The sequence below is a fragment of the Lepidochelys olivacea genome, assembly GCF_965140295.1.
Source record: "Lepidochelys olivacea isolate rLepOli2 genome assembly, chromosome: 10".
Classification (NCBI taxonomy): Eukaryota; Metazoa; Chordata; order Testudines; family Cheloniidae; genus Lepidochelys; species Lepidochelys olivacea.
The window spans coordinates 43,769,051-43,795,952 of record NC_140420.1 but is presented as its reverse complement, the minus strand read 5'-3'; the positions used below and the strand labels follow the sequence as shown (position 1 = coordinate 43,795,952).

General features: G+C 56.3%; 1 protein-coding gene across 14 annotated transcripts in view; it reads left to right on the top strand.

The window, feature by feature from the left end:
• Positions 1 to 658: 658 nt before the first annotated feature.
• PARP6 (poly(ADP-ribose) polymerase family member 6) overlaps positions 659 to 26,902 on the top strand; it is a 51,838-nt gene continuing 25,594 nt past the window's right edge. For 10 of the 14 annotated variants that reach the window (XR_014713368.1, XR_014713369.1, XR_014713370.1 and 7 more), the window contains exons 1-10: positions 659 to 918; positions 10,641 to 10,895; positions 15,009 to 15,086; positions 15,526 to 15,620; positions 18,815 to 18,875; positions 19,721 to 19,811; positions 21,323 to 21,389; positions 23,487 to 23,636; positions 24,495 to 24,672; positions 25,974 to 26,027. Coding sequence is in view for 11 of the 14 variants with exons in the window: in XM_084641698.1 (XP_084497824.1) it covers positions 10,893 to 10,895; positions 15,009 to 15,086; positions 15,526 to 15,620; positions 18,815 to 18,875; positions 19,721 to 19,811; positions 21,323 to 21,389; positions 23,487 to 23,636; positions 24,495 to 24,672; positions 25,974 to 26,027 (777 nt within the window). In the remaining 3 variants the exon portion in view is untranslated. The remainder of the gene's footprint in view (positions 919 to 10,640; positions 10,896 to 15,008; positions 15,087 to 15,525; positions 15,621 to 18,814; positions 18,876 to 19,720; positions 19,812 to 21,322; positions 21,390 to 23,486; positions 23,637 to 24,494; positions 24,673 to 25,973; positions 26,028 to 26,902) is intronic. The other 4 variants (XM_084641707.1, XM_084641706.1, XM_084641705.1 and 1 more) reach the window with 2 other exon arrangements.

Here is a 26,902-nt window from a genome sequence, read left to right as displayed (position 1 = left end):
GGACAATCTGGTCTGAACCTGAGCAACCTTCTCGACAAAGCAATCAGGAAATTCCTCCAAGCGAGGACATGCTGCCTTGGTTCCCAAGGGGAGGCAGGCTGGGCTGGGTCACCTCACCCCCTGGAACAAGCCTTCTGACTGGGAACCTTGTGGTAGTTGGGTGGAAGAAACAAAGACTTTCTTTGCCTTCTTCATCATCATCACCACAGCACAGGGCCTTCAAAAGTCACCAGGCCACAGCTGGGCAGGCGAGTGAACTGTGAGGGTGGCAGAGAGGGAAAGGACATTTAGGAATCCTCCTCAAGGGTGAGAAACGGGTATAATTGCCGCCAGCAGTGCAGTGCTCTCCCCTCAAGAGATCTGACACCCAGCCCCAGGGCAAGGCAGCACAGTGGGTCTGCAGGACAGACCTCGGGGTAGCGATCTGGGTCATCTCCTGTGTCTTATGCTGCACCAGGGTCAGAAAGCTTGTGGGCTTTCTGTGCTGCATCGAGATGGTATGTGGGGGGCTCGGCCTACGGATGCATGGATGGCTGGTGCACTAGACGCGCGTGTGTGTACGTGTGTGAGCTTTGTGCTTCCCTGCCTCCAGCCCAGCAGCACTCTCCTGCTCACTGAGCCGAGAGCATCACATGACTCCAGCCTGGAGTGGCACTGAGCATGGGCGAAGCCATCTGGCTCACTGTGCTGTGCGCTAAATGAAACAACAAAGCCAGGAGGGGCAGCCAGCCGACAACCCTTTTGTTTTTTTCCACTGAGCATCCTTGGTCCCCCTTTTTGTCTGCTCCCCTGTGGAGAGAGGCCAGCCATCCCTAGCCCTGATCCCTGGCACCCAGCAGCACTTCCTCCCCAGCCTGGACCAGCCTGGCAGCCTCCCAGGGCCTTTGTGGTTGCGGGGACTTGGCCAAAGGAATCACCGTGAGTATCGAGGCCTGGCAGTGGCCGGAGCTGGGGCTGGGTAGGTGGGAGAGTGAGCCACACTGCCTGTCACTGAGCGGGGCAGGGAGGAGGGGGAAGTAGCCACAGGTGTGGAAGGTCCTGCCCAGCCCTCCTGGCTCTGGCAGGTGCTGCTAAATGGACAAGCCCTTCCACTCAGGACACTGCCTGTTGTGCTGGGGCTGGGAGGGGGCAGGAGCCAGCTGGGAGGAAGGGGGGGGGTTTCCTGCTCATTCCCCCCCCACCTCAACGCCTTCTGCCCACATAGGCCTTTGTGAGGCGCTTGAGTCCTAGTCACGCTGTGGGGGACCCTGGTGTATAGCCAAGGGCAGCAAAGGGGCAGGGCTGTGATCAGGGGAAGGGTCCTGCCAGCAGGGTGTCTCTTTGGGGCGGCAGGCCTGGGGTGGGCCGGTGTTGTGCCACCAGGCTGTTGCTGGTGGGCATGGGGGTTCAGCTCAGGTTCTTCTGCTCCCAGGGGCTGCAGCGGGGTGCGTCCAGGCGGGCCCAGCAGTCCTGTTCAGGCTCTGTTCCCCCCAGCCGCCTGCTCACAGGTCTGTTCCAGGTGGGCCCAGGGATCCTGGAAAGTTCAGTTCCACCCTAGGGCTGTTCCACCCAGGCACAGGAACCCCATTCAGGGTCTTCTGTTCCTGTGGCCAGGATCTGCCCGAGGTGGGCGTTTCAGAGCGGAGCAGGCCGTGCACAGGCAGAAGGATCCCGTGCGGGTATTCTGCCTATTCCCAGGAGCAAAGGGGACAGCCTGCAGCCCCTGGCATTGCTGGCAGTGGGGAGCAGGCCCAGGTCCCTCACTGAGCTCTGTCAGTGTCTGAGACAGAGTCGCTGTGGCACTGCCTGGGTGCTGTTTAAGGGACGCTGCCACACTTGGCGATATAATCCCAGGAGGGGATCTGTTCCCATGGAGTCCTATTGTACCAGTGAGGCAGGGTTTGGAGCAGGGCCAAAGCCTTCTGGGTTATGTCCCTAGGCAGGCCGGAGACACTGCTGAGGCCAGAGCGTGACTCCTGTCTGACGGAAGTGCAGAGACATCCTCTTTGGTTTTGTCTTGATCCCCACTGCCTGCCTCACCGCAGTGGGGCGATGCTGCGCTGCTCCGGGCTGGGGAAGGAGGGGGAGAGGGAGAGACCCTACAGAGCAAAGGAGAGCCAAAACTTCACTAAATCCATGATTCTGCTGGGCAAGCATCCCAGCTGCTGGAGGGAAGTTATCCAACCCTGCCTCTCCCAGCAGGAGGCGCTGCAGGGCACAGTGCAGGAGCACTGGCTGTGAAGGGTTGTGAGCAGAGTCCCCCTCGCCTACAGGTGGAGTTGCCCTGGCTGTGGCTTGCGTGACAGAGATTCAGCGAGGGGAGCCCTACTTTCTGTTATGTGCCAGCCCTGCCTGCCTCATGCCAGCAGGCAGCGGCTCAGGAGTGCCCACTGGGCAAGAGTTTGCCCCACTTTAGTGGTGAGCTGCCCCTACAGAGCCAACCTGTCCGGCACTAATCAGGGGTTAGTGATTGCGCTGGCTGCTGAGGGAAAATGAAGTGAACTTGCATTGGGCTGGGCCCCTCTGCCAGGGCCCCTCATACCACGCACTGTATTGTTCCATGCTGGGGGGATTAAAGCACTGGCAGAGCTGGGGCTTGGGCCCCTTCACCACCTTAGCAACTTCCTGCTCCTTCAACCCTTGTGTGTGGGAGAGTTTTATACTCCCTCCGCCCAGCCCAGAGCCTGGAAGTGGTGATTGGGTCATTGCACTGGGCTGCCCTCACCTTCCTGGGATCCTGCCAGAGCAGTAGATCCAGCTCCTGCTTTTCCAGGTGTCCCTTTCTGCCGGAGCTTTTCATAATGGCTTCTTGGAAAAACACTCAGAGGCTGACAAAGGGGAGAGAGAGGCAGGAGAGGCCTGCTTTCCTACTGCAGAGATTCCTAGCCAGGGGCTGTGGGGTACAGGGCTTGGTACATCTCTGGGCAACATCTGTGTCTCTGGGCAGGAAGGGGTCATTCTAGGGAACTTCCCCCCACCCCCAGAAATAGAAGAAAGGCCTGGTAGCTGCAGCTTTAAACAACTTCCTGGGATGGTGGTAGACTTGGAGTGGTTCAGACAAGATTAGCTGTGTTTTCAAAAGACATGCTTTAATCCGTCTTCTTGGCAAAATTCTGCGGCTTGTATGTGTGAGCATGGGGCTGGAGGGTCTGGGGTCTCTTCTGGTTGGAATCTGTGATTTTCTGTTCATCCCCTTCCTTCATGGGCCACGGGGAGAATAGGATTGCCCATACTGGCCTTAACGTGCTCCCAACACTTGCTGCTGTGCATTAGGATGATGAGCATAACCAAATTTGGGAATTGGTCCTGCTTTGAGCAGGGGGTTGGACTAGATGATCTCCTGAGGTCCCTTCCAACCCTGATATTATATGATTCTATGAAATCTCATGCTTCACGCCTGGCTGCCTGCAGAGGTCAGGAAGGATTCCTCCCCTCCCCCCGCCCTGATGCGCAATTTAACAATTGTGTTCTGTTTGGGTTCTTTTGCCTTCTGAAGCATCAGAGATTGGCCACATCTCGAGATGGGGTGCTGGTTGGGGTGGACCACTGCTGTGTGATGCCTCTGTCTTACATGCTGGGCTAGTACATCCTGCTGACATGCTCAGGGTCCAACTGATTGCCAGATTTGGAGTCAGAAAGGGTTTTTTCCCCAGGGCTGATTAGCAGGAACCTGGGGAGGGAGTCTTCTCTTCCTCTATAGCACGGGGTGCTGGTTGGCTGCTGCGATCAGCTGGGCATGTCTCACCTAATCAGTACCCTGCCATTGCAGGGGCCTGGGGCAGAGGTGGCCCCTCCATTCCTCCTGTTCTCTGCCTGTGGCACAAAACAGGTCAGCTGGACTAAAGCATTTCAGCTCTCAGGAGACTAAAGTCTCTGGGCTTCATCTCGGGGTTTCCGGGGAAAATATAATGGCCGCATTTCCCTAGTTTGCTTATGAGAATGTGATGTGGGACTGAGTCAAAGCCTTGCTAAAATCCCAAGATGTCAAGAAGTCTCAGTATAATTATCTGCCCACTGGTGGGCCATCAAAGGCCAGTTATCTCACTCTTCCAGCCTCTCCCTTCTCCCAGACAGGGCAGAGGGGGAGAGCCCCAGGGAGACACCAGCCTTCTGGAGAACAAAAGCGGGTGCTTCCCTCCTGCTGGCCCTGCTGTACCATCCTGCATGGTGTTTGGGGTCGGCGAAGGCTGGGCCAGGTAACTGTCATCCTGGCTGCCCTGCCACACAGGAGCTCAGAGGGCAGTTTTCTCAGCTAGGAAAAGCCTGGGCCTCACACAGAAATAGCTGCTAAAATCTGGCAGCTTATTCTAATGTCCCTTGGATTCACTCCAGGCCTTAACTGATAGCTTGGTGAGGGCAGGATGTCCTGGGGTTACACCTGGGTGTCAGACAGGAAGGGGTTTCCCTTAGGATTCAGATATGTCTGTGAGACTTGTACGCAGCTTGACATACATATATGTTTTCTCTGCTGTACCCCACATTGGTGCTAGAGTTAAAGCCCTGGGCCTAGATCCGTAAAGGTATTTTGGCACCAAACTCGCATTGACTTTATGGGGAATTAAGTGGCAAAAGACCTTTGAGGATTTAACCTTTGCTTGTCCAAGGGCAGCGCTGCAGTCTGGCGAGCTCTAAGCATTCAAAAATCACAAGTCAGACCTCCAAAAATTATGAGATGAGCTTAAAAATCACGAGTCCTTTAAAACAATACAGCAGGGGTTCTTTTTAGTTTGCCTTCTCCATTCTGAGCCTTTAGGCTGCACTTGCTTCATGTTTTCAAGCTTTTCTCTGCAACCATAAGGGCTAGAAATTTCCTGTATTTGAACAGAAAGTTGGGATTCTCCTGGATCTGTGCTACCAGCTGCACAGACACAGAGCAACAGACAGTCTCTGCCCAATCGGAATAGGCAAGACAAAGGGTGGGACGGGAAACAGAGAGGAAGTGGGTTTCCTAGGGTGCCACAGCATTGCATGCTGGGTCATGAAGTCTCTGCAGGTTGTGCTTCTCTATTAACTATGAGGGCACCTGCAATCAGACATGTTGTGGTCTGGTGGTTAGAGCACTGCACTGGGAGATGGGAGTCACTTGTCTCCTAGCCCAGGTCCTTGACCACCAGCCCACACTGCCTTTTGGATGGCAGGGGCCCTCATGTTTACACCAGAGGGGCACCCTGCATAGATTCCAGGTCCCAACACGCTCTGAGCAAAACAAGTTGGAGCATTGCCCCGGGACTTGTTGTTTCCACACACCCTGGTCCGTTAAGAGGAGGCTGCTCCATAGGCCAGGCCCCACTTTGCCCACCCTGGTTGAAAGACAGCCTTATGGGGGTGGGACAGGGAGTGGAAGGAACCAGCCCACCTGCATCAGGGTAGCCAGGGTGGCGCTAGCCCCCAGCCACAGGCAGAGGGTCTGGAGCCCAGTTCGGAGAGCAGCTGGAATCCCTGTGCAATCTCTTGACTAAATGGGGTCACCAGGATTTGTCTATTGCTGCTCAGTGGTGCCGGACCATTGTGCCCATCAGATGGTGGTTGGGTTCCTGGGAAATGACTGGTGGGGCCAGTTAAGTTCCTGGTGGCTGGGTGCGCACTCTGTCTGCTTCTGCCCTGCCTGGTGGGGATCCTCTGCCCGGGGCTCTCCCCTGTCACAGGGAAACTGCTCCTGGCCCAGGTTGTTAGGAAACACTTAAATGAAGATGAAGTGATATGCCCGGGGGCTCACAGGGAATCTGTGGCAGAGCTGGGAGTTGTGCCCAGGTCTCTTGGAGCATCACCAAGACAGGAGATTGTCTTAGAATAATCCATGCTGGGGTCTCTCTTTGCCTCCTGGTTCCTGCACTCGGGACACGTTTTCCAGCTTCTCTCAGCAACCCCCAGGGCTAGAAACTCTTGGATGTACCTGAAAGCCCAGATTCTCAAACTGTGAGGCCAGGAGTTGGGGCTCTATGAAAACCACCAAAGATCCCGAGCCTCACCCTAAAATCATGGGGGTTGGCAGCACTGCTCTGGAGGCCCTGGTCAACGCCCTTCCCAATAAGGCCTCTTCTTCTGTCCAGCCACAGCGGGGAGAAATGGGTTTTGAGAAGGGCTGGACAGCAGCAGCAGGCTCCCCTCCCTAGGGCTGGGCTGAAAGGAGCCCCAATGCTGGGGTGGGTGGGGAAGTATCTAGTCAGCGAGCCCTTCTTCATGACATGCTCCCAGCCAGCACTTAGACACCAGGCCCTGTGCAGTACCATGGCAGCATGCTGACTAGGAGCTGCAGTGGTCTGTGCCGAGCAGCCCCAGTAAAGAACCCCTTTAATACACTCACCATCTTTCCTCTGTTGAGAGGGACAATATAGCACCATCCTGCTGCAGCTCTGGGCGGGCCAGTCCCTGGCCAGCCACTGGAGAGCTGTCATACCCACAAGGGGCTGCATGCGAAGCCTTGCCCTCTCCCCCTCGGCCATGCCCCTGTTCGCATGTCGTGTGGTGTGTGGCATAAAGGCTCCATGCCCCTGGAGGATCCCTCTCATGCTGGTGTGCTCCTCCCAGGGCGGGCCAAGCTGGCTTTACCCAGTGACACTGTGTCCTTATGGGACTTGGGTGGTATCCCTTTAAATAGCCTGTGAACCCTCTAGTGGTGCTCACTGTGGTCTCTGCTTTCAGCCATGTGTACGTGGAGCTGGGCTCTCAGGGTGGTGTTAGCGCTCATGAGCTTTCTGCATCATCACTGCCCCAAAGCTGTGTTGGTGCAGAGCTGAGGCTGACGGACAGTGGCTCCTGCCTTGCCAGGACACCGAGTGTCCATGAACCTAACCCTCTGCAAAGTGGAGAGACAGAGTTCGGGGGCACACCAGCCCCCGCCCATCACCTTAACTCTCCCCCGTGGAGGTGGCAAGAGCCCCTGGGGATATGCTGCTACCTGCTGGCTGCGTGAGTTCTGAAAGGGTGAAAGGCCCCGCCTGCTGGTGGGGGGGGTCCCCATGGGCTTGGCTCAGCCTTGCCAAGGATTTAGAAGAAATCCTGGTTGGTCCCTTGCTCTCACCCCCCGGCCCAGCCCCACTGCTCTGGTAGGGCCCTGCAGATTCCCCCAGCCATACTGTTCCATTGAGGGGCCATGCCTCTCCAGCTGAGTGCAGTGCGACAGCTCCTGCCACGAGCCATCAGAGCTGCTCCTGCCCCCGCTGGCCAGGGGTCTCCCACCCCGGCCTTCGCAGCCTCTATTGGCACCCAGTGTCGAGAGGCTGAACAACAGCTTGAGTTGGTTCGCGACCTGGTGTGTTACACCCAATAATCACAACGGGGTGGAGAAGCAGAAAAGTTTATTTGCAGCTGCAAAAAGGTACAGGGAGAATAAAATCTCAAATCCTGTACACAGAGCAGGAAGTTACACAGGCTTTTATACATCCTTTTTCCCAGCATACTTATCCAATAGCAAGCTGCCCCAAGTATCCATATAGCCAGCCAATCCAGTTCCCAGCTAGTTCCCTGATTCTCTGTATCATTTGTTAAACTATACATAAAGCTGCTTTATTCAGCATTGTTCTTCCATATCTGCCCTGTTTGGCCTTGCTTAGTTTCAGGCAGTCTGACTCCGCAGCATATTGTTGCAGATCCTCAGCATAACTGCTGTGTGTGCCTCCAGGCGGGGGGGCCAAGGACACTTGGGCCTAGTACGCAGAGCTGCTGCGAGTGCCTCCAGGCGGGGGCGGGGGCAAGGACACCTGGGCCTAGTGCGAGGGGGCTTCATCGACACTCGTGGTCTTCCATCCCCTCGAGTTACCTAGTGGCCATGCCCCAGTGTCCCCAACACAATGCTGGACTTAAGTTCCAGGCTCCCCCCCTCAGAGGTTGATCTATGGCCCAGCTCTGTGGTATTCACAGCTGTCACTTCCAATAGCAGGAGCATGGGTTGTGGGCAGCACCCACAGCTACCCTGCTGCCAGCCTCTCCCAGAAGCTCACAGCGTAGCAACACAGCCCTGGCTTTGCTCTTGGGCCAATATGATCAGGTGACAGTCTCACCTGGGGCATGAGCCAGAGATGAGACAACACTTTCAGTCCAGCTCCACGGGCCTTGCCGGGACCACATTCTGGTCACCTGTTGGCATGCTATAACACAGGGTGCCAGGCGCGCGAAGAGAAAAGGTACCTGACACTGTAAGGCCACGGATTTCTCCCCTACCCATCTGGCCTGGAGGCTGCTGACGGGGTTCTGAGAGCCAACGAGGCAGGTTAGGGGCAGGGGCCAGAGGAGTGAAGTGGCAGCAGTCTTGGACCGGTGTGGAACCCAGTGTTTGGGTCTGGGTGAGCTGCAGGGGTCTGGCCACTAGGGGGGGACATGGAGCTGCACGCCACTAGTGCAGGATGTGCCATGGGAGCTGTCCCCAGGGGTGATGCCGTGGGCCTTCGGGGTGCAGTGGCTATGAAGGGAGCCCTTTGGTGGGTGCAGTTATGTTGGGTGTTTGGGTGACTGGCAGTTGCGGGTGAGTTGGGTGGTTGGGTGACTGGCAGGTGTGGGTGTGTCAGGTGGATGGGTGACTGGTGGGTTTGGGCAAGTCAGGTGATTGGGTAACTGGCAGGTGTGGGCGAGTCGGGTGGTTGGGTGACTGGGCATGTTGGGTAGTAGGGTGATAGGTGGGTGTGGGCCTGTTGGAGTAGGTGGCTTGTGGGCCTGTTGTTTGGGCATTCTTTGCCATGGAAGGAATATTGGTCCTTGTCTAGATTCCCGGTTGGTCCTGTAGTTTCAGCTGGCTGCGGGATTTCAAACTGCTGTGTGCTGTTACTGTGTGCCATTAAACAGCTGGCATGCTCTGCCCCAGAGGTGGCTGCATTTCAGCAGAGGGGACTGGGATTGTTTACCAATATTACCATATTGTCAGGACTCTTACTGCAGCACTGGGGCTGGAATACCCCAGCGCTGTAGCATTGCTGCGGCTGGGTGCTCCTGCACTCTGCTAAACTGGGCAATCTCCATAGTCCAGGTGCAGTGGCCACTGCCCCTGGGGAGGAGTGGCTGCATGTGCCCCCTGCTGGTTGGGCTGGGTGTTACAGGGGAAAGCAGGAGGAGGCTGTTGCGGCCTGCTTAGTCGCGGTCTAACGAATGGTGGGTTCCAACACCCTTTTCCAGCCTCTCACTCAATAGGCTGGCCAACCCTTCCCTCCAGGTCTGTGGAACCAGCCTGGCCCGTCTACATACAGCCAGCCTCTCGCCCAGGTGTTCTTACCCTGGCCTCACCACTCAACATCGGCTCTCCAGAGAGCGTCCCAGGGCTGTGGGGCTGGTTGGGTTCGGCTCCCCACTCTGGGCCTTGCAGCCTGGTGCGCGGGGTCACAAGGCTGCTCAGGTTTGGCCTGGCCACCACTCCGTCCTGGTGGTGGGGAGGGCCATCTGGGCCAAGTGTGAGGGAGAGCCACTGCCACCCCTTCGCCAGGTTGCAACGCCGCCCACGGCTGAGCCAAAATTTAGCAGTGCTGCGGCCTTGGAGCTCGCACGCCCAGAGCGGGGAGCCGAGCTATGCCAGCTCCATGGGCTGGGCCAGGAGGGAGCGGTTGGTGTCATGTTCCCCAGTATGTATCGGCCCTTTGGTGTTCCCCCTGCCCTGCAGCTTGGTGACACCCCATCTTCCATATGCGCTGTCCTGTCCCCCCAGCCTGGGCACCCCGATGTTCCCCCCGCTGCACAGCCAGGCTCCTCCCCCACTGCACCCCAGCCTCTTCAGCCCCCCAACTCCTCCCAGCCCCTCACTTTTCCCCCAGGACTTAAACTGCCCCCAACCCAGGAGCCATGTGTGGGAGGTTCTGCTTTTTGGGGAACAATCAGCTTGCCACCCCTCTGCCCCCAGATCCTTCCCCCAGTCCCTCACCATACCCCTATATCCCTCCGCCCCCCAGTTCCTTCCCCAGCCTTCCCAGAACCCTTAATTCCTTCCTCACTGCACCCCTCAATCTCTCCATTCCACTTCCAGGCCCTCAAATCCCCCCTAGCCCTTATCCTCTGCCCTCCATGAGCTGGGGGGCTGTTTGTTTTGGGGTGTCTTGACTTGCCTCTCTCTCCAGTTGCAGATGTGTGGGGTGGTCCCCCTGTTCATATCTGGCCAGAGCATCTAGAATCTTTCCTCCGAGCCCCCTTGGATGGACCTCTGGTGTGCATCGGGTCTGGGGGCATCTCGGGGGGGAGTGTCTCTGGGGCATGACAAGCCATCCAGGTTTGCAGATAGGCTGAGAACCGCTGCCCTAGCTGCTGTCACACCCTCGTGTGGACTGGCCAGTGCAGGGCCCCTGACCCCTGCCGCCTGGGCCATGCCATGTGTCACACTCACTCCGTGGGGACGAGGAAGGTTAAATACTCCAGAGGAAAGGTTCCCCTGCCTCCCAGTTGCCCAAGGTACCAGCCCAGCGCCCTGCAAGGGGCTGGGCGCTTGTCCTGCTGCACCCGCTTTGCCCTGTGTGTGTTCCCCGGGCACAGTGGGGCGGCATGGGCCTATGTTCCTGCCATGTGAAAGCGAGCCCTCTCTCCCCCGGGCATGGGAGTGAAGCAGGATTCATTCCTGGCTTGCGACGCAGGAGGGTGAAGGCAGGATCCCAGGTGCGAGGGGTGCCAGTGGTTCTGCCTGGGGGCCGAGGCACCTATGCCATGTCCCCGGTCTCTCCTTTCTGTCTGCAATACCTGCGTTTGCCGTGCAGGGCCGGCAGTGTTTGGAGCAGCACCCGAGCCCCTGCTGCACAGCGCTGACGTAACCACGGTGCTGGCTGCCTTTTAGAGGCCAGGGACTCGGTTGCCTGGAAACAGCAGAAGATACTCTCCAGCCCGGATCTCAGCCCTGACGTCAAGGCCTGACGCTGCCTGGATGCCTGGCTCGCTCTTTCCAGGCCGCCTGGTGTCATGGAGGGGAGAGGCCTAGCCTGACAGAGGAGTGCCCGGGAACCACAAAGCAAATGGTGAGCGGGGTGTGGCAGAGGGACGGGCAGGCAAGCAGGAGCCCCAGCCCAGCGTAGCCACGGCCACCGGGCTGCTGCTACGGGGGAAAGCCCAGGGGTGCGGGCGTGGGGTGTGGGAAAGCAGCATGGAGGGAAACAAGGGGCGAATGTGGGGAGGGGGTCAACCCAAGGCTCATGATGCTCTGGCTCCCCCAGCCTCCCAGCGTGGAGAGATGGTGCTGAGGTGGGGGAGTGGGGGGGGCACAGTCAGGGGTGGTGTGGACAAGTGAGGCTGTCGGGGTCCAGAGCACGAGATCAGGGGTTCCCAGAGAGTGGCTAGCTTGGCAAAGGATAGCAGGCCGGCTGCACACCAGTCACACAGATGGGCATGGCTTGCCATTTGGGGTGTGGCTTCTTTGTACTCACTCCCTCTCGTTCCTCCCTCCCTCCTCCCTCATGGCCTCTTCCATCCTGTCTTTTCTTGCCTATCTCTTTATCTTTCTGACTGTTTTCCATCTTTCTTGTTTTCGTTGCTCAGTGGCCAAAGCAGGTCCATCTCACTCCTCCCTTGCCACCTGTTCTCTGTCCCCCACTCTGTTTTCCTTTCCCCTTTTTGTCCTTCCTTCTTTTCTCCTAAACTGACTGTTATCTCTGTGGCTTTGGGAATCTGGCTCTTGGAATTTCTCCCTAGAGAAACTGGGCTTAGACCTGGCTCCTAACCACAGGGCCTCTAGCAGTCGCCATGGGAAGAAGAGTACCCCAATGTAGGGAGGGACTGGTGGGTTTGCAAATGTCCCAGAGCACTTGGACGGGGGCTCCTAGCTCTGAAGATATGAAGGGCCCGATTCTGCTCTGCACTACTCCCAAGCCTGTTTTCCCCCCCTCTAAATACAATTGGTCTGTTCTGTGTTTGTACGGGACCTAGCATGATGCTTCATGCCTAGAGCTCTAGGGGCTTCGGGAAATAATAATAAAATAATTGGCATGGCTTTTTTCTGCTTCCCTGGTCCATCACTGTATTGTTAATTAATAACACATTTCTAATAAGTAGCATCTAAAGATGGCAGCTGAGAGCAGGGCCCCATTGTGCTTGGCACTGAAGTACAGAGAGTAAGAGGTGGTCCCAGCCATGGAGAGTGTACAATCTCTGTCAACAGGGTAGACACAAGGTGCGGGAGGGTGTCATTGTTGTATGTACTTGAGAAGGAAAACAAAGCAGCCATTTTTTTAAAGGAGACTCGCACAAGCAGTGTGGCTTGTGTCATTTTTGGCTCCTATGTGGTGCATCCACATGGCCCCAAAGTTCATTTTATTCTTTTACACTTTTTCGCTGCTTGGTTTTGCTATTTTCAAAGCTTTGTCTATGGATAACAAAGAATAAGTGGGTACAGTGAAAGATATTACCTCACCCATCTTGTCTCTCATATAGCTTAACAAAGAGAAAGTTAAAAGGTGGCTTGATTACAGCCTATATGGGGAACAAATATTTAATAATGGGCTCTTTGGTCTAGCAGAGGTAGGTCTAACACGATCCAATGGCTGGAAGTTGAGGCGAGACAAATTCAGACTGGCAATAAAGGGTAAATTTGTAACAGTGAGGGGAATTAACCACTGGGGGTCGTGGTGGATTCTAGGAATAAGGGTCGTAGTGGATTCTAGGCGTTATTTTGGGGGCAGTTCTCTGGCCTGTGCTATACGGGAGGTCAGACTGGCTGATCACAGTGGTCCGTTCTGGGCTTGGAATCTTTGACTGGCAGGTGACATTACAGACACCTGGCAACATTTTCAAATGCACCTAGGTGACTTAGGAGCCTCAGTTCCATTGATTTGAATGGGGTGTAGGTTCTCAGGTGACACAGATGCTTTAAAAATGTTGCTCCTGCCCCCAATTAATGGAGAGGGGAAGTTAATTTAATGCCAATAGTTTGCTGAGCATTCGCTGGTGGTGTGTGGAGAGCTGGCTGGTCCCACGATGCTGGTTCCTCCTTGCTACTTCCAGCAGATAAATTGCATCAAAAGAAGCTAAAAATATATTGAATGCTTCCCTAATGTCATTCTTCCATGTTAGTGAATGTTGTAGCTGCCAGGGGCCTGGGAGCTGGGCTGGGCTGTGGGGAGTGTCTGTGTGATAGTCTCATGGGGGATAATGAGGGATGAGCACAGTGGAAGAACTAGAATGGAACAGTATTAGCATTTGGCCCACAGTGGGAAAACTGGAGAGAACCTTTGGTTTCAAATGCTGGGTCTTTTGTTAACTCTCAATTCACTCAAACACCTGACAAACTGGTGGGAGAAAAGCTCTTTTGTTAAAGGTCCAGCAGCCCCATCTAGCTAAGGGCTGAGTGAGTTCCCAGTCCCCATCTCTGGCTCCACACAGAGGGACCTCCTGCCCTATAGGGAAAATACGGCAGGCCATTCCTGAGACCCTCTCTCTCTCCTTATGGAAAACAAGCCACAATTCCGGCCGCCTGTATCCACTGAGAAGGGTCAGGAAAGGGCACAGGCCCCTTGGTAACTGATCTGGTCTGGACAAGTGTGTGGAGGGGAAGTGCTATCACCGGTTGGCCAGTGGGACCAGGTCAGAGCTGTGCCCAGTGGGCAGGGCACCGGAGGGGAACTCAGCAGACCTGCATTCAGTTTCCTGTTCAGCCACAAGTGACACTGGGCAAACCTCTTCCTCTCCCCAATCCTGGGGTTTGCTAGAAGCTGGGGATATATCAGTTGGAAGTGATAGAGGAGGAAAAATACTTGGGTGTATTGTTTCAGAGTAGCAGCCATGTTAGTCTGTATCCGCAAAAAGAACAGGAGTACTTGTGGCACCTTAGGGACTAACAAATTTATTTGAGCATAAGCTTTCGTGGGCTAAAACCCACTTCATTGGATGCACTGGTTGATCACAGGATGACTGTGAGCTGTCAATGTGATGCAGCCGTGAAAAAGGCTAATGCAGTCCTAGGACGCATCAGGCGAGGTATTTCCAGTAGAGACAGGGAAGTGTTAGTACTGTATTGTTATACAAGGCACTGGTGAGACCTCATCTGGAATACTGTGTGCAATTCTGGTCTCTCAGGCTTAGGGAAGATGAATTCAAACTGGAACAGGTGCAGAGAAGGGCTACTAGGATGTTGTGAGGAATGGAAAACTTACCTTAGGAGAGGAGACTCAAAGAGCTTGGCTTGTTTAGCCTGACCAAATGAAGGCTGAGGGGAGATAGGATTGCTCCCTATAAATACATCAGAGGATAAATACCAGGGAGGGAGGAGTTATTTAAGTTAAATGCCAGTGCTGACACAAGAACAAATGGCTATAAACTGGCCAGCAACAAGTTTAGGCTTGAAATTAGATGAAGGTTTCTAACTCTCAGAGGAGTGAAGTTCTGGAACAGCCTGCCAAGGGGAGCAATGGGGGCAAAAAACCTAACTGGCTTCAAGACTGAGCTTGATAAGTTTATGGAGGGGCTGGTATGATGGGACTGCCTACAATGGCATGTGGCCCATTGGTGGCTGCTAGCAGCAAATATCCCCAATGGCTGGTGATGGGACACTAGATGGGCAGGGCTCTGAGTTACTAAAGTCTGGCTGGTGGGTCTTGACCACATGCTCAGGCTTCAGCTGATCACCATGTTTGGGGTCAGGAAGGAATTTCCCCCCAGTCAGATTGGCTGAGACCCGGGAGTTTTTTTGCCTTCCTCTGCAGCATGGGTCACTTGCAGGTTTATACTAGTGTAAATGGTGGATTCTCTTTAACTTGGAGTCTTTATATCATGATTTGAGGACTTCAGTAACTCAGCCAGAGGTTAGAGGTCTGTCACAGGAGTGAGTGGGTGAGATGCTGGGGCCTGTGTTGTGCAGGAGGTCAGACTAGATGATCATTCATGATGGTTCTTTTTGACCTTAAAGTCTGTTAGTCTATGAACTGTAACCTGGCGGTAATAGCCCCTCCTCCAAGGGGCTGATGCGAGACCCCATGAATGGCTCTGAGGTGCTCTGGAGATGAAGGCCATACCAGACACTTTGGTCCCCTCTGCCCTGGCCTGGCAAACTGACCCTTCTGCTCTGAGCTGGGTGTGAGTGAGGTGGCCATGGCCCAAGGCTCTGGCTGTGGCTTATAAACACTAACAGCCTCTTCTCACAGGACATCAAAGGCCAGTACTGGACTGACGATGATTCGGATGGAGACAATGAGTCAGAAGAATTCCTCTATGGAGTCCAGGTAAGGAGCTGGGTGATCGGCTGGCTGCCCCTGGGGGCCACGGTGTGGTGCTGAAACTGGCGTGGCGGTGTTCGAGGCCCTCTGCTGTGTGCCAGGGCAGCGTATCCAGTGGGATTGGCATGGGGAACTTGTTCTGATTGCAGTGGAGGTCAGTGTCTGGAGCTGTGACAGTCTCACTGCATGGCTGGGAGGCAGGTGTGGCGATGCCCCTCAGTCCTCCCCCGCAGCTCCCACTGCCAGGAAATCCTGGGCCTCTGCCAGTGCATCTGAAGCCTGAGCTAAACCCTGGCCCCTGTCCCAGCCCCCACCTTTGTCAGTGCACCTCAGTCCTGACCTGCAGCCCCCACTGCTATATGCCTAGCTCGGGCCCAGTGCACTGATGCTGGCTGTAGCCCCTGTCTGAACTCCCTCCCCTCCTCGCTCTTGCGGTGTGTTGCAGGGGACCTGCGCGGCGGATCTGTATCGACACCCACAGCTGGATGCTGACATTGAGGCGGTGAAGGAGATCTACAGTGAGAACTCTGTGTCTGTCAGGTGCGTAGGGCGGACGGGACTCAGCCCCGGGCAGCAGCTTCCTCCTGGTTGCCCCATGGGGGCTGCACTGACTGAGCCGCTCTCCTCCCTGCACTGGTGAGCGGAGATCACAGCTTGTCCATTGAGGGCAGCACATTCCCTGCATCTCCTCACTGGGATGCCAGGATGGGGAATACCCAGAGCCCCTGCTTATGCGTCAGAGATGGGGAGAGGAAGAGGATTCACACTGGGACAAGAATCTGAGCTGCTAGGATGGGGAGGTGCAGAAAACCCACCTAAAGTGCTGATTGGCGCTGGGATCTGCACCCCAGGCTTATGTGGGAGCTTGTTGCAAAGGGCGGAGATGGTGCCAGCTTTGCTGTGAACCATGTCCTCTTCGTGAGGGTATGAATGACCCAATCAGAAGTAGAGACAGGTCCAGGCTGCATTTGGATGCGGGGTTGGTCTGGACCTCTCTCTAGTCAGAGGGAAAAGAGTCACAGCCATGAACAGTCTTCAGATATGTTGAAGGTTATAAAGAGGAGGGTGATCAGTTGTTCTTCGTGTCTGCTCAAGGTAAGACAAGAAGAAATGGGCTTAATCTGCAGCGAGATATAGGTTAGATATTAGGAAGAGCTTTCTAAGGGTAGTTAAGTGCTGGAGCTTTGTAAGACCAGGCTGGAGAAACCCGTCAGGGATGGTCGAGGTTTGCCTGAACTGAATTTCACTCCCAGGGCAGTGATTCTCAGAGCCATCTGCCTGAATCCTGTCCCTGGCTGTGCAGTGGGGCTGAATCAGCCAGCACCCTCTGGTGCCATGGGCCTGCGTGGGCAGGAGCTGGTCCTGAGAACAGAGTGTAGCCCCCTCCCTGAGAGGGGCAAGCACGTCTGGGGAGATGGGAAAGCTGCTGAGTGGGGCCCCCCCGACTCGCCTCCTGCCTAAATACAGGGAAAGATGCAGGGGCTCTTGCTCCCCTGCTCTGAGCAGCAGGAGCCGGGAAGTCTGGAAAAGGGGAGGAGGGAGGGACTAGACTTGGGAGGCATTGTGGTGGCCTGGGGGAGCCTGCTGTTCTTCCCCTGGTGAAGCAGAACAGCAGTTAGCTACGGAAGACAGGGCCATTTACCCGAGGAGAGGACCAGACGCTTCTCAAATGCATCTAACCCAGGGGCTGGGCTCTCAGAGCCGAGCAGGGGGATCCGTCAGGACTGTGATTTAGTTGGGGCTTGGTCCTGCTTTGAGCAGGGGGTTGGACTAGATGACCCCCTGAGGTCCCTTCCAACCCGGATATTCTATGATTTTATGATATGTGTGGCTGGGCCAGAGGCCCCCAATTCTGCGAGATTTTCTTCCAGACTTGCTAGAGTATACATGGCGTGTCTCCCCTGTGGGGGGAGGGGGCAGAGGCGATGAAAGCTGTGTGCCCCGGGGAACGGCCGTTACAAAGAGCCAGTCCTGTCTCTGCCTAGAACCTTCCCACACCTTTTGCTGGCCTAAGTGCCGCATGGCGCAGGTGGGGCCTGGCTCTGTGCTGGGGTGTTGGGGAGGCAGGCGTTACGCCTGACCCAGGCTGGGGAGTCTAGCCGAGTGTGACTGATGTGCTGGGGGGCTGGGCGAACGCAGAGGCCCAGGAGCGCCAACGGCCATCGATCCCCTCGGACTCACTCCCCTGCCCCTGGGAATTGGCTGGGTGGCTTTGGGGAGCATGGGGCACCGGGCCCTGATTGCGTGAAGCCCCTTGTCCGGGCCAGTAAGGAAGGGAGGTGCTTTGGTCCCCCTGCAGGCATGATCAAGGCAAGGCAAGCTCTGGTCCTGTGGCTGTCCCTAGCCCCTTGTCTGAGACCTGGAAACCTCCAAGGGGTATGGGTCCTTCAGGAACAGGCATCTCTGCTGGACTGGGATTTCATGAGGAGGGCCGGGCCTCAGCCAGGACGTTTGGGGGCCAGCACAGATCTGAGTTTGGGGTGCCTGGGTGAGGGTTGTGGTTTTTCCCAATATAGAGATTGGAGGTGGGCCTGCACTGAGACACCTGGGCTTTCTTCGGGTGTGGCTGTGGAGTTTGCACCCTGCCCCCATCTCTAATAGAGCCATCTGGATCCAGAACTAGGAGCTTGGCAGGGGGAGGGGGGTTTCGGACCCACCATTCCAGTTCTCCTCCATCCTGAGTGAACGTGTTTGCCTCTGGTGGGAGAGGTTGACTCTCCCGTATCAGTCTAGCCTGGAGAGCCCCTGGCTCAGGAACATGCCCCTGCCCATGGGAGCTGTCTGGAGCAGGAGCTGCCTTTTCCTGACGTGTCTGTAGTGCAAGATGGCTCTGATCCCTGAGTGGGGCTCCTAGGTCCTACTGCCATGCAAATAACACCAGCAATCCAGGATGGGATTGTGTCCCATGGGAGCATGGCCGGGATCAGCCAACGGGGGCCTGGCCAGCTGTGCCCGAGAGGATTGTGGGGGGTTGTGGGCCAGCAGGCACTCTCTGGAGGTGAGTAACTGGTTGCTCGCATCAGGGATCAGTGGAAGGGCTTTGCGATCATTATTACTTATTGGGAGCACCTAGCGGCCCAGGCCTGGCAGAGAGCCCCAGGGTGCTAGGTGCTGTACAGAGAGAACCAATGGACAGACTCTTCCCCAAAGAGCTATGACTTGTGATTTCCTGCTGCATGGGTCAGGCTGGGCCTCGGCGCGGAGTGCAGATGTTTGCTGCTCATCTCAGTGAGAGATCATTGCATCATTTTCCCACATACCAAACGTGGTGTGAGTGTTCTGTGGGGGGGCTGCAGGGCCTGTTTGCCATGGTGGGGCTGTGGGAGGGTGTGTGCCGTGGGGGGCAGTAGGGCATGTGCGCCATGGGGGGGCTGTGGGGTGTGTGCTGTGGTGGGACTGTGGAGTATGTGTACTGTAGTGGGGCTGTGGTGGGTGTCTGTGCTATTGGGGGGTTGTTGGGGGGGGGAGTTGTGCCATGAGGGGCTGTGGTGTGTGTGTGTGCTGTAGGGGTTCTGTGGTGGGTGTCTGTGCCATGGGGGAGCTGTGGGGTGTTTTTGGTATGCCTGTGAACACCCACATTTGTACAACTGGTTTATAAATCCCCTACCAGGAGAGGCGGGCTCTCGATGCTCCTGGGCGCTGGCTGGTGGATCCGCCCCAAGGAAACGCTGATCCCAACAGAGCTGAGTGTGTGGCTCTGGCCCAGCCCCTAATCTTGCTGTGTCTCTTTGCAGAGAATATGGGACCATTGATGACGTGGACATCGACCTCCATGTCAATATCAGCTTCCTGGATGTAAGTGGTGCTGGGGCTCTCCGCGGGCGGTTACATGTGCTCCCGCGGCTCGTTCCCAGTAGTTGGACGGTCCCATGCACGACCCTCCCGTGTGGGTAGGAGCTGGCAGTCAGACCCGCTGCCGCCGGACGGACAGCTCCCTCTCGGGTTCCAAGAGGGTCTCGCATTCCCCCGTGGCCGCAGAGATCTGATAAAGCTCTACCTGTCCCTGTACAAACCTGCCCGCTGGTCAGGATGAAAGTGCCCCGTCTCCAGAGGATTTGTGTTTGCAAAAAGCTTGGGAAATACAAACACGCTCGGTCTTAGATCGTTAGAGTTCCTGGGCTGAATCCAGCTGTGCCTACTCAGCGTTTGCTCCTGCTTTACTCGGTGGGTGTAGATGTCCGTTCCCTGTGGACACTCTTGGCTCAGGGTCACAGCGCAGGCAGAGGTAGATAATGGGCAGTTAGTGGCAGGTTTTGCGAGTTACCCGGAGGTTTGGGGGCGCGTAGAAGTGGGATCCCAGAGGTGGGGGTGGGGACGCTTTGAGGTCTGACATAGCTCAGTGCAGAAGGGCTGCTGGGGAGCGCTCAGCCATAGCAGCAGGGAGACGTGGGAGCTCTCCTGCCAGAGAAGCCAAACCATCGCCCTGGAGCAATGACAGGAACAGTCGCAGGCCCCTGGCAGTGGCCACCAGTACTGTGGCCAGATACCGGACGCATGCCGATGCTGCTGCTGAGTGATCGTGCTGATGGGCTATGAGCACTCAGCCCTTCCCAGGATCAGGCCCTCCTTCGGCTGCCCTCCAGTAAAGAGCGGGAGCCCTCAGCTCTCACTGCCCTTCCCCAGCTCTGCTCTCTCTGCAGGAGGAGGTGTCGACGGCCTGGAAGGTACTACGGACCGAACCCATTGTCCTGAGGCTGCGGTTCTCCCTCTCCCAGTACCTGGATGGACCCGGTGAGTGCCAGCCTACACTGGGGGGACAGAGAGAGCGACAGCAGGGCAGCACCACACCTTGGCCTCAGCAATTCATCTGCTGCCCAGGATTCTGTCCCCTGCCCTGCCCACAAGCAGAGGGCAAGCTAGGGCAGAGGGTGATTGTTCGGACACCCCTTCATCCCTGCTCTGTAGGGAAAAGCATGGAGCATGCTGAGTCAGACTGGCTCAGGGAAAGGGAGCCTTGCATCATGTGCTGAATAGTCATGGCAACATGAACAGCCACAAATAGCCTGTCCAGCATCCCGGCCAAAGAAATGGGTATTCTGGAGGCAGTGTGGGCTAGTGACTAGAGCACTGGACTGGGCCTTGGGAGACCTGGGCTCTATTCTGAGCTCTGGCCTGCTGGGTGACCTTGGGCAGGTCACGTCCTCGTTCTGTACATCAGTTTCCCCATCTTGTAAAACAGGGATAATGAGGCTGCCCTCCGTTGTAATGTGCTTTGCGATTGACTGAGGAAAGATGCTCTGTAAGAGCTCAGTTTTATTATCACTACACTGCAGAATCCACTGGGAATAATTAACCACGTGATCTGTGGGCCACAATTATCCCTGGCACAATTCTGCAGGCTCCAGGGGTAGCTTGGTCCATCTGTGGTGGGGGTGGCCTTTGCAAACCTCCCTGGACTATGGCATTCCCAGTGGCTATTGGGACTCTGTGGAGAGGCACCTGGACCCATTGCATGGATATCGACCCAATCCCCTGGTTTGCAATGACCATCCAGGGCTTCAGGACTTCCCCGTTCCCAGGCTCTCCAAGGGGATGATGAGAAACAGCCCCCATGGTACCTGCCAGCCCTTCTCCCTGGCCTGGGAGTCGCAGGGGTTGGATTCCCTAGGGGTGGGGGTGTCTGTGCTTCCACTCCTCCAAGTCCCCTGGAAATTGTGCAGCGCTTCCGAGGCGTTGCGGGGGTTCTTGACCTGGAAATTGCCCTCATGTGGAGCAGCCAGTGGGTGTATCCTCCAGGATGACAGGTTGGACAGGGTCAGAGCCTTTGTGGAGGGAATCCATTCAATCTGTCTAAACTTGGGCAGCGATTTGGCTTTCCCCTCCCTATTTGCGGCACCACAGAGTGCGATCTGGCCTAGTTAACACTCAGCTACCAAGGTGTGTGGACTCCAGGAGCTCTGTAGCTCAGCGATCAGAGTGTTTGAAATCAAGGAGAGGGGTGCCTTAGCCAGTCCTTTGACTGGGAGACCACTTGGGAGGAGCCATGGGCTGCTGGTGATTCAGTGGGCAACATTCTGTTCCCTGAGTCAGCCCTGGGCTAGTTGCCTGCAGAGGTGTGGGGGGCCTACTTGTGTTTATGGCCTGTTCTGCAAGTGCCCTACACGGCTCAGTGTGGGTGTGCATGGTCAAGCAGCTGCCATGCTCTACTCAACGGGCCGGGTGAAGGGATTCCTGCCTGTGGGTAAAGTGCCCCGGGAGGAGGGGAGCTTGGTATTGATGTCAGCTGACTGATCTCTCTGCAGAGCCATCGATCGAGGTTTTCCAGCCGTCTAATAAGGAGGGGTTCGGATTGGGTCTTCAGCTGAAAAAGTAAGGCCAGTGAGCTTGTCACCAGGACATACAGTCGGGGCGTCTTCCCCTAGGCCAGTGCGATGCTGGGGCCAGAAGGGCTAACACGATCTTGGGCTGTATAAACAGGGGAACCACGAGTAGGAGCAGAGAGGTTACCTTACCTCTGTATCTGGCACTGGTGTGAGTGCTGCTGGAATCCTGTGTCCAGTTCTGTGCCCACAGTTCAAGAAGGATGGTGATACATTGGAGAGGGGTCAGAGAAGAGCCACGAGAAGGATTAAATAATAGTGACAGACTCCAAGAGTTCCATCGATTTAGCTTAATAAAGAGAATGTTGAAGGGTGACTTGATGACAGGCTAAAGGACCTACACAGGAACAAATACTGGCTAAAGGCTTTTACAGTCGAGCAGAGAAAGGTGTAACAAGATCCAATGGCTGGAAGTTGAAGCCAGACAGGTACAGCCTGGAAATAAGATGTACGTTTCTAACAGTGAGGGAATGAACTGTTGGAACAATTTACCCAGGGTCATGGTGGATTCTCCATCCCTGGCCATTTGTAAACCAAGACTGGCTGTTTGTCTACCAGCCCTGCTCTGGTTCACACAGGGGGTAACAGGGATGTCCCCTGGCCTGGGTTGTAAGGGAGACCCGGCAAGATGATCACAACGGTCCCTTCTGGCTTTAGGATGCTGGACTCTGTGAGTGCCTGTTAGTGCAGAAGGGGCAGCCAGGCAGGATACAGGGTTGGCAGGTTGTATTTATGTTTATTGGTCTGAATTTCTCACAGGCCTTTTTAATGCAGTGAGGAGCCCTAGCCAGGGCTGAAATGCCATGGGATCTGGACTCTTGGGCTCCCATCTCTCAATGACTCCCTGTCAAGTTTCCTCCCCCACTCTGAACTCTAGGGTACAGATGTGGGGACCTGCATGAAAACCTCCCAAGCTTACTTTCACCAGCTTAGGTTAAAACTTCCCCAAGGTACAAATTAATTTTATCCTTTGCCCCTGGAATATCCACTGCCACCACCAAACTCTAACTGGGTTTACTGGGAAACGTAGTTTGGACACGTCTTTCCCCCCCAAAATCCTCCCAACCCTTACACCCCACTTCCTGGGAAAGGTTTGATAAAAATCCTCAGCAATTTGCATAGGTGACCACAGACCCAAACCCTTGGATCTGAGAACAATGAAAAAGCATTCAGTTTTCTTACAAGAAGACTTTTAATAGAAGTAAATAGAAATAAAGGAATCACCTCTGTAAAATCAGGATGGTAGATACCTTACAGGGTAATTGGATTCAAAACATAGAGAATCCCTCTAGGCAAAACTTTAAGTTACAAAAAAGACACACAGACAGGAATAGTCATTCTATTCAGCACAATTCTTTTCTCAGCCATTTAAAGAAATCATAATCTAACGCATACCTAGCTAGATTACTTACTAAAGTTCTAAGACTCCATTCCTGGTCTATCCCCAGCAAAAGCAGCAGACAGACAGACACAGACACAGACCCTTTGTTTCTCTCCCTCCTCCCAGCTTTTGAAAGTATCTTGTCTCCTCATTGGTCATTTTGGTCAGGTGCCAGCGAGGTTACCTTTAGCTTCTTAACCCTTTACAGGTGAGAGGATTTTTCCTCTGGCCAGGAGGGATTTTAAAGGGGTTTACCCTTCCCTTTATATTTATGACACTCCCTGAGGCCAGAATGTTCCACAGGAGACAGACATGAGCACAAAGCCCAGGGCACTAGGGTTCCTTTGGATTGCTGAGGGGTTTGCTGGGCGGGAACCATGGCGCTGTGCTGTGACCAGAGCGATTCGCCAGGGGACGGATGGCACAGGGGATTGGCAAAGGGCTGTGGTGCCATGCACCTGTCCGTGCTCCAGCCCACGCTGAGTGGAGACTGTCACCATCTGGTGGAGAGCCATGCAAAGTGAGCTGGTGAGCTCCAGTCACTGCTTTAAATGAGGTCCCTGAATTAGAGGAGGTCCCTGATCCCCATCAGACCTGACCCCTAGTAATGTTCCAGGTGTGGCGTTCGTGCCCTTCCCTATAATCCGAGCGCTGGCTGGCTGACCTCATCCGGCCTGGGAAGTCACCTCTGGCTCTTCCCCCCAGGATCCTGGGAATGTTCACATCCCAGCAATGGAAACACCTCAGCAACGATTTCCTGAAGACCCAGCAGGAGAAGCGGCACAGCTGGTTCAAGTCGAGTGGCACTATCAAGAAATTCCGAGCGGGCCTCAGCATCTTCTCTCCCATCCCCAAGTAAGGCTCCCGCTGCTGACCTGGGACTGTCTCCGGCCCAGCTCCCTCCCTGAGCACGGCTCTCTCTGAACTGTGATCCCAGGGTCGTCCCCTACCCCCGTCAGTTCCTACTCTGCGTTTAGTCTGTCAGTGTGCGTGTGGTGGGACTCACATGCTGCCTGGCCCTCTGCCACGCCCACAGGCTGCCGGGGGAGATTTCATTTGCTGCCTCGTCAGCCCAGGAGCCTCCCTGGGCGCTGTGCCGGACAGGAGTCACTGCCATGCTCTGTGCTGCAGTTTGCCCACCTGTGCCGGGGTGCTGGCTGGGCTGGTGCTGTGTCAGTGCGTTCGTTGGTGCTGTCCCTGACGGTGTCAGGCCTGCCTCTGCTCTGCTCTTTGGGATGTCCTGTGCCAGGCAGGCTGCGCCAGGGCGCTAAAGGCCAGCGAACTGTGGACAATGCTCAGCCATCCCCTCCTTATTGCTGGGGGGTGGGTAGAGCTCACCAGTGGCTCTCCGGACCCCGCAGCTGGTGAGTCTTGCAAGAGGGGTAGGCACAGGCTGCCTCGGTAGCACTCCCAGCTCCTCTTGGCCCGGGAGCAAGTGACTGACACTGGGAGCATGCTCAGGCCTCCACAGGCATGCAGGGGGCACTGATCACCAGGCCCTGGGGCTGGCACCCCTTCTTGCTGCTCTCCCCCCCGAGCCAGCACTTTATGACCCCTGAGCTGTGCCGCTGGCTCTGTCTGCGCCGGACTGGCACAGGCCTCCAGACGCCGCGCTGCTCTCCCCTTGCCCATACTGCGTTACTCCCCACCCCGCCTTCTCCCTGTGCGCTGGCTGGCCCCCTGGCTGGCTCATGGCTCCCTCTGTCTCCCCAGGTCTCCCAGCTTCCCCATCATCCAGGACTCCATGCTGAAGGGCAAGCTGGGGGTGCCAGAGCTCCGCGTCAATCGCCTTATGAACCGTTCCATCTCCTGCACCATGAAGAACCCTAAGGTGGAGGTGTTCGGCTACCCCCCCAGCACCCAGGCAGGTGTCGCCCCATTCAACATCCTGGTGGGTTTCCTCTGCGTCCCCCTGCCTTGGCTCTGGGTGGGTTTTGCTCACACTGATCTGGAGCGTGCTCCCCCTGCTAATGGTCATGCAGGTTTGCCTCCCACTCTTCCTCACTTCAGCATCTGGGGGGTTCCCCGGGGCACAGGCCGGCTCCCCCGCCATGGTCACCAGGCAGCCTGTTGAAACGAGGCCTGTTCAGAATACACTGTGCGTGGCAGCAGAGCTCCTGGCCCTGCTGGGAAGCAGCCTGGCAGCTCCAGCAGATCCTGGGGCCAACAGGGATAACAGCAACCTGGTTTGGCCTGGCACCTGCGCCGCCTCATTCCATGCGTACCATTCCTCCATCTCTCCCGGATGGGGCTGCTCTGGGGACGTGTGGCTGCACTCGGGCTGTGATAGCACGTGCTATTGCTTGTCAGCACCCCGCCGTCTGGGAGCTGGGAGCCCTCCCTTCTTGCCAGCGGAGCAGCCAGGCCCTGAGTCAGTGTCCTAATGCACCCTTTTCCTGGGGCATGTCTTCACTGGGAACTCAGCAGCAATGATATGACGGGCCCCTCAGCCGAAGCCGCCTCCTGGAGCGTGGCCCTTCTTCCCCTGGGACACAGGCGCTGGCTTTTATTTTCCCCCGGGGGATGCTCCACCCTTGCTTCGCCCCTGGCCCTGCCCCCACTCCACCCCTTTCCCCAAGGCCCTGCCCTCGCCCCACGTCTTCCTGCCCCCTCTCCATCCTTTCCCCCGAGGCCCCCGCTGCTTGCTGCTCTCTGCCCTCCCCCAAGGGCCTCTGCCAGCGGCTGAACAGCTGGTTGGAGGCCCCACCAAACAGCTGATCGGTGCTGATAGTGCTGAGCACCCACTAATTTTTTTTCTGGATGCTTCAGCTCCGTAGCATCCAGAGAGTTAGTGCCTATGCGCCAGGACCTCCTCTGGCTTAGCTCCCTAGTTCCCTTGGCCCGGGAGCCACTCTCCCCTCCTTTCTGCCGAGGGTGGCGAGAAGCAGGGGCAGTTAGCAGAAGAGCTCTGCCCCGGGATGGGGTCTCAGTGCACCCTGGCACAGTGCCTGCTGAACCACCCCAGGTGAATATCACCCCTTGGAAGGGTGCAGTAAGGTACTGGGGTAGATGAGGAGCAGAGCCCAACATCCTCAGCCATCTGGCATGAGATCCCATGCGGCAAAGGGGAGGGTGAGCGCAGAGCCCTCTGGGCTGCTCCCCCCTCTGCCAGCCTACACTGAGGGGCACGATGGCCCATGGGCCAGGAATGGAGGGTAACGTGGCTGGGTCGGGTTTGTGTGCCCTCTGCAGGTCGGCGGCCATTGCAAGAACATCCCCACACTGGAATATGGATTTCTCGTCCAGGTAAACCACGGTCGCTAACTGGGGGCCCCTGAGAACTCCTCGCCTGGCCTCTCCTCCTGCTTGCCCCCCTCCAGCCTGGCCCCTTTCATAGGCGGCTGCTGCCTGCTGGGAGAGGCCCAGGTGTGCTAGGCCCTGGAGACAGGGCCTTCTTGCTCTCGACGCTTGTCTTGGCTAGGAGCAGGGTCAGGCTTAGCTACCAGGAGCCAGCTGGGTCAGCCTCACTTCATTGCCTTTCCCTTGTGTGGATGCAGGTTAATGCCTTGAGCTCCATTTCTCCACTCGACGTAAACTCAGCTGAGCTCCCAGGTGAGACCAGGCCTCAGGCTGGGTTGGAGGGCGAGGGCCCTCTCCGGTGGAGGAAGGGTCTGTTCTGGTGGAGGAATTCAACCTCCGGGGTGTCAGTCAATAGGGAAAAATCTTTGATTAACCCCCCTCCATGGGGCCAGTCCTGGCTTTGCAAGGCTACAGTCCTACTCTCATGGATGTTCCTGGCACATGGGCAGCCCACAGGCTTTTGTCTTTGGGGACAGAGCCCCATCCGCAAGGCCATAGCGTGGTCTGTTTGCACTCCTCCCCGGTGTCTGTGATGGTGTTACCGTCACAGGACAGGATTCCCTCAGCCAATAAGGGATTCCCCTGCCAGGCCTTGTCTCACCAGGAGAAAAGAGGTGTTTGTAACACGTTAGGTAACATGACCCGTTAGGTAACATGACCCCAGAGCCTGGAGCGGCTCTTCCCAGTGCGCTGGGTCAGAATCCTCAAAGGTCCCATCTCTGAACCCCTAGCGCTCCCCCCAGATCTGTGGGTTGCAGGGCAGCTCTCCACCCTGCTGTGGGCTGGCAGCATGGGGGGCTTTGTTCCTCGGAGCTGAGCCA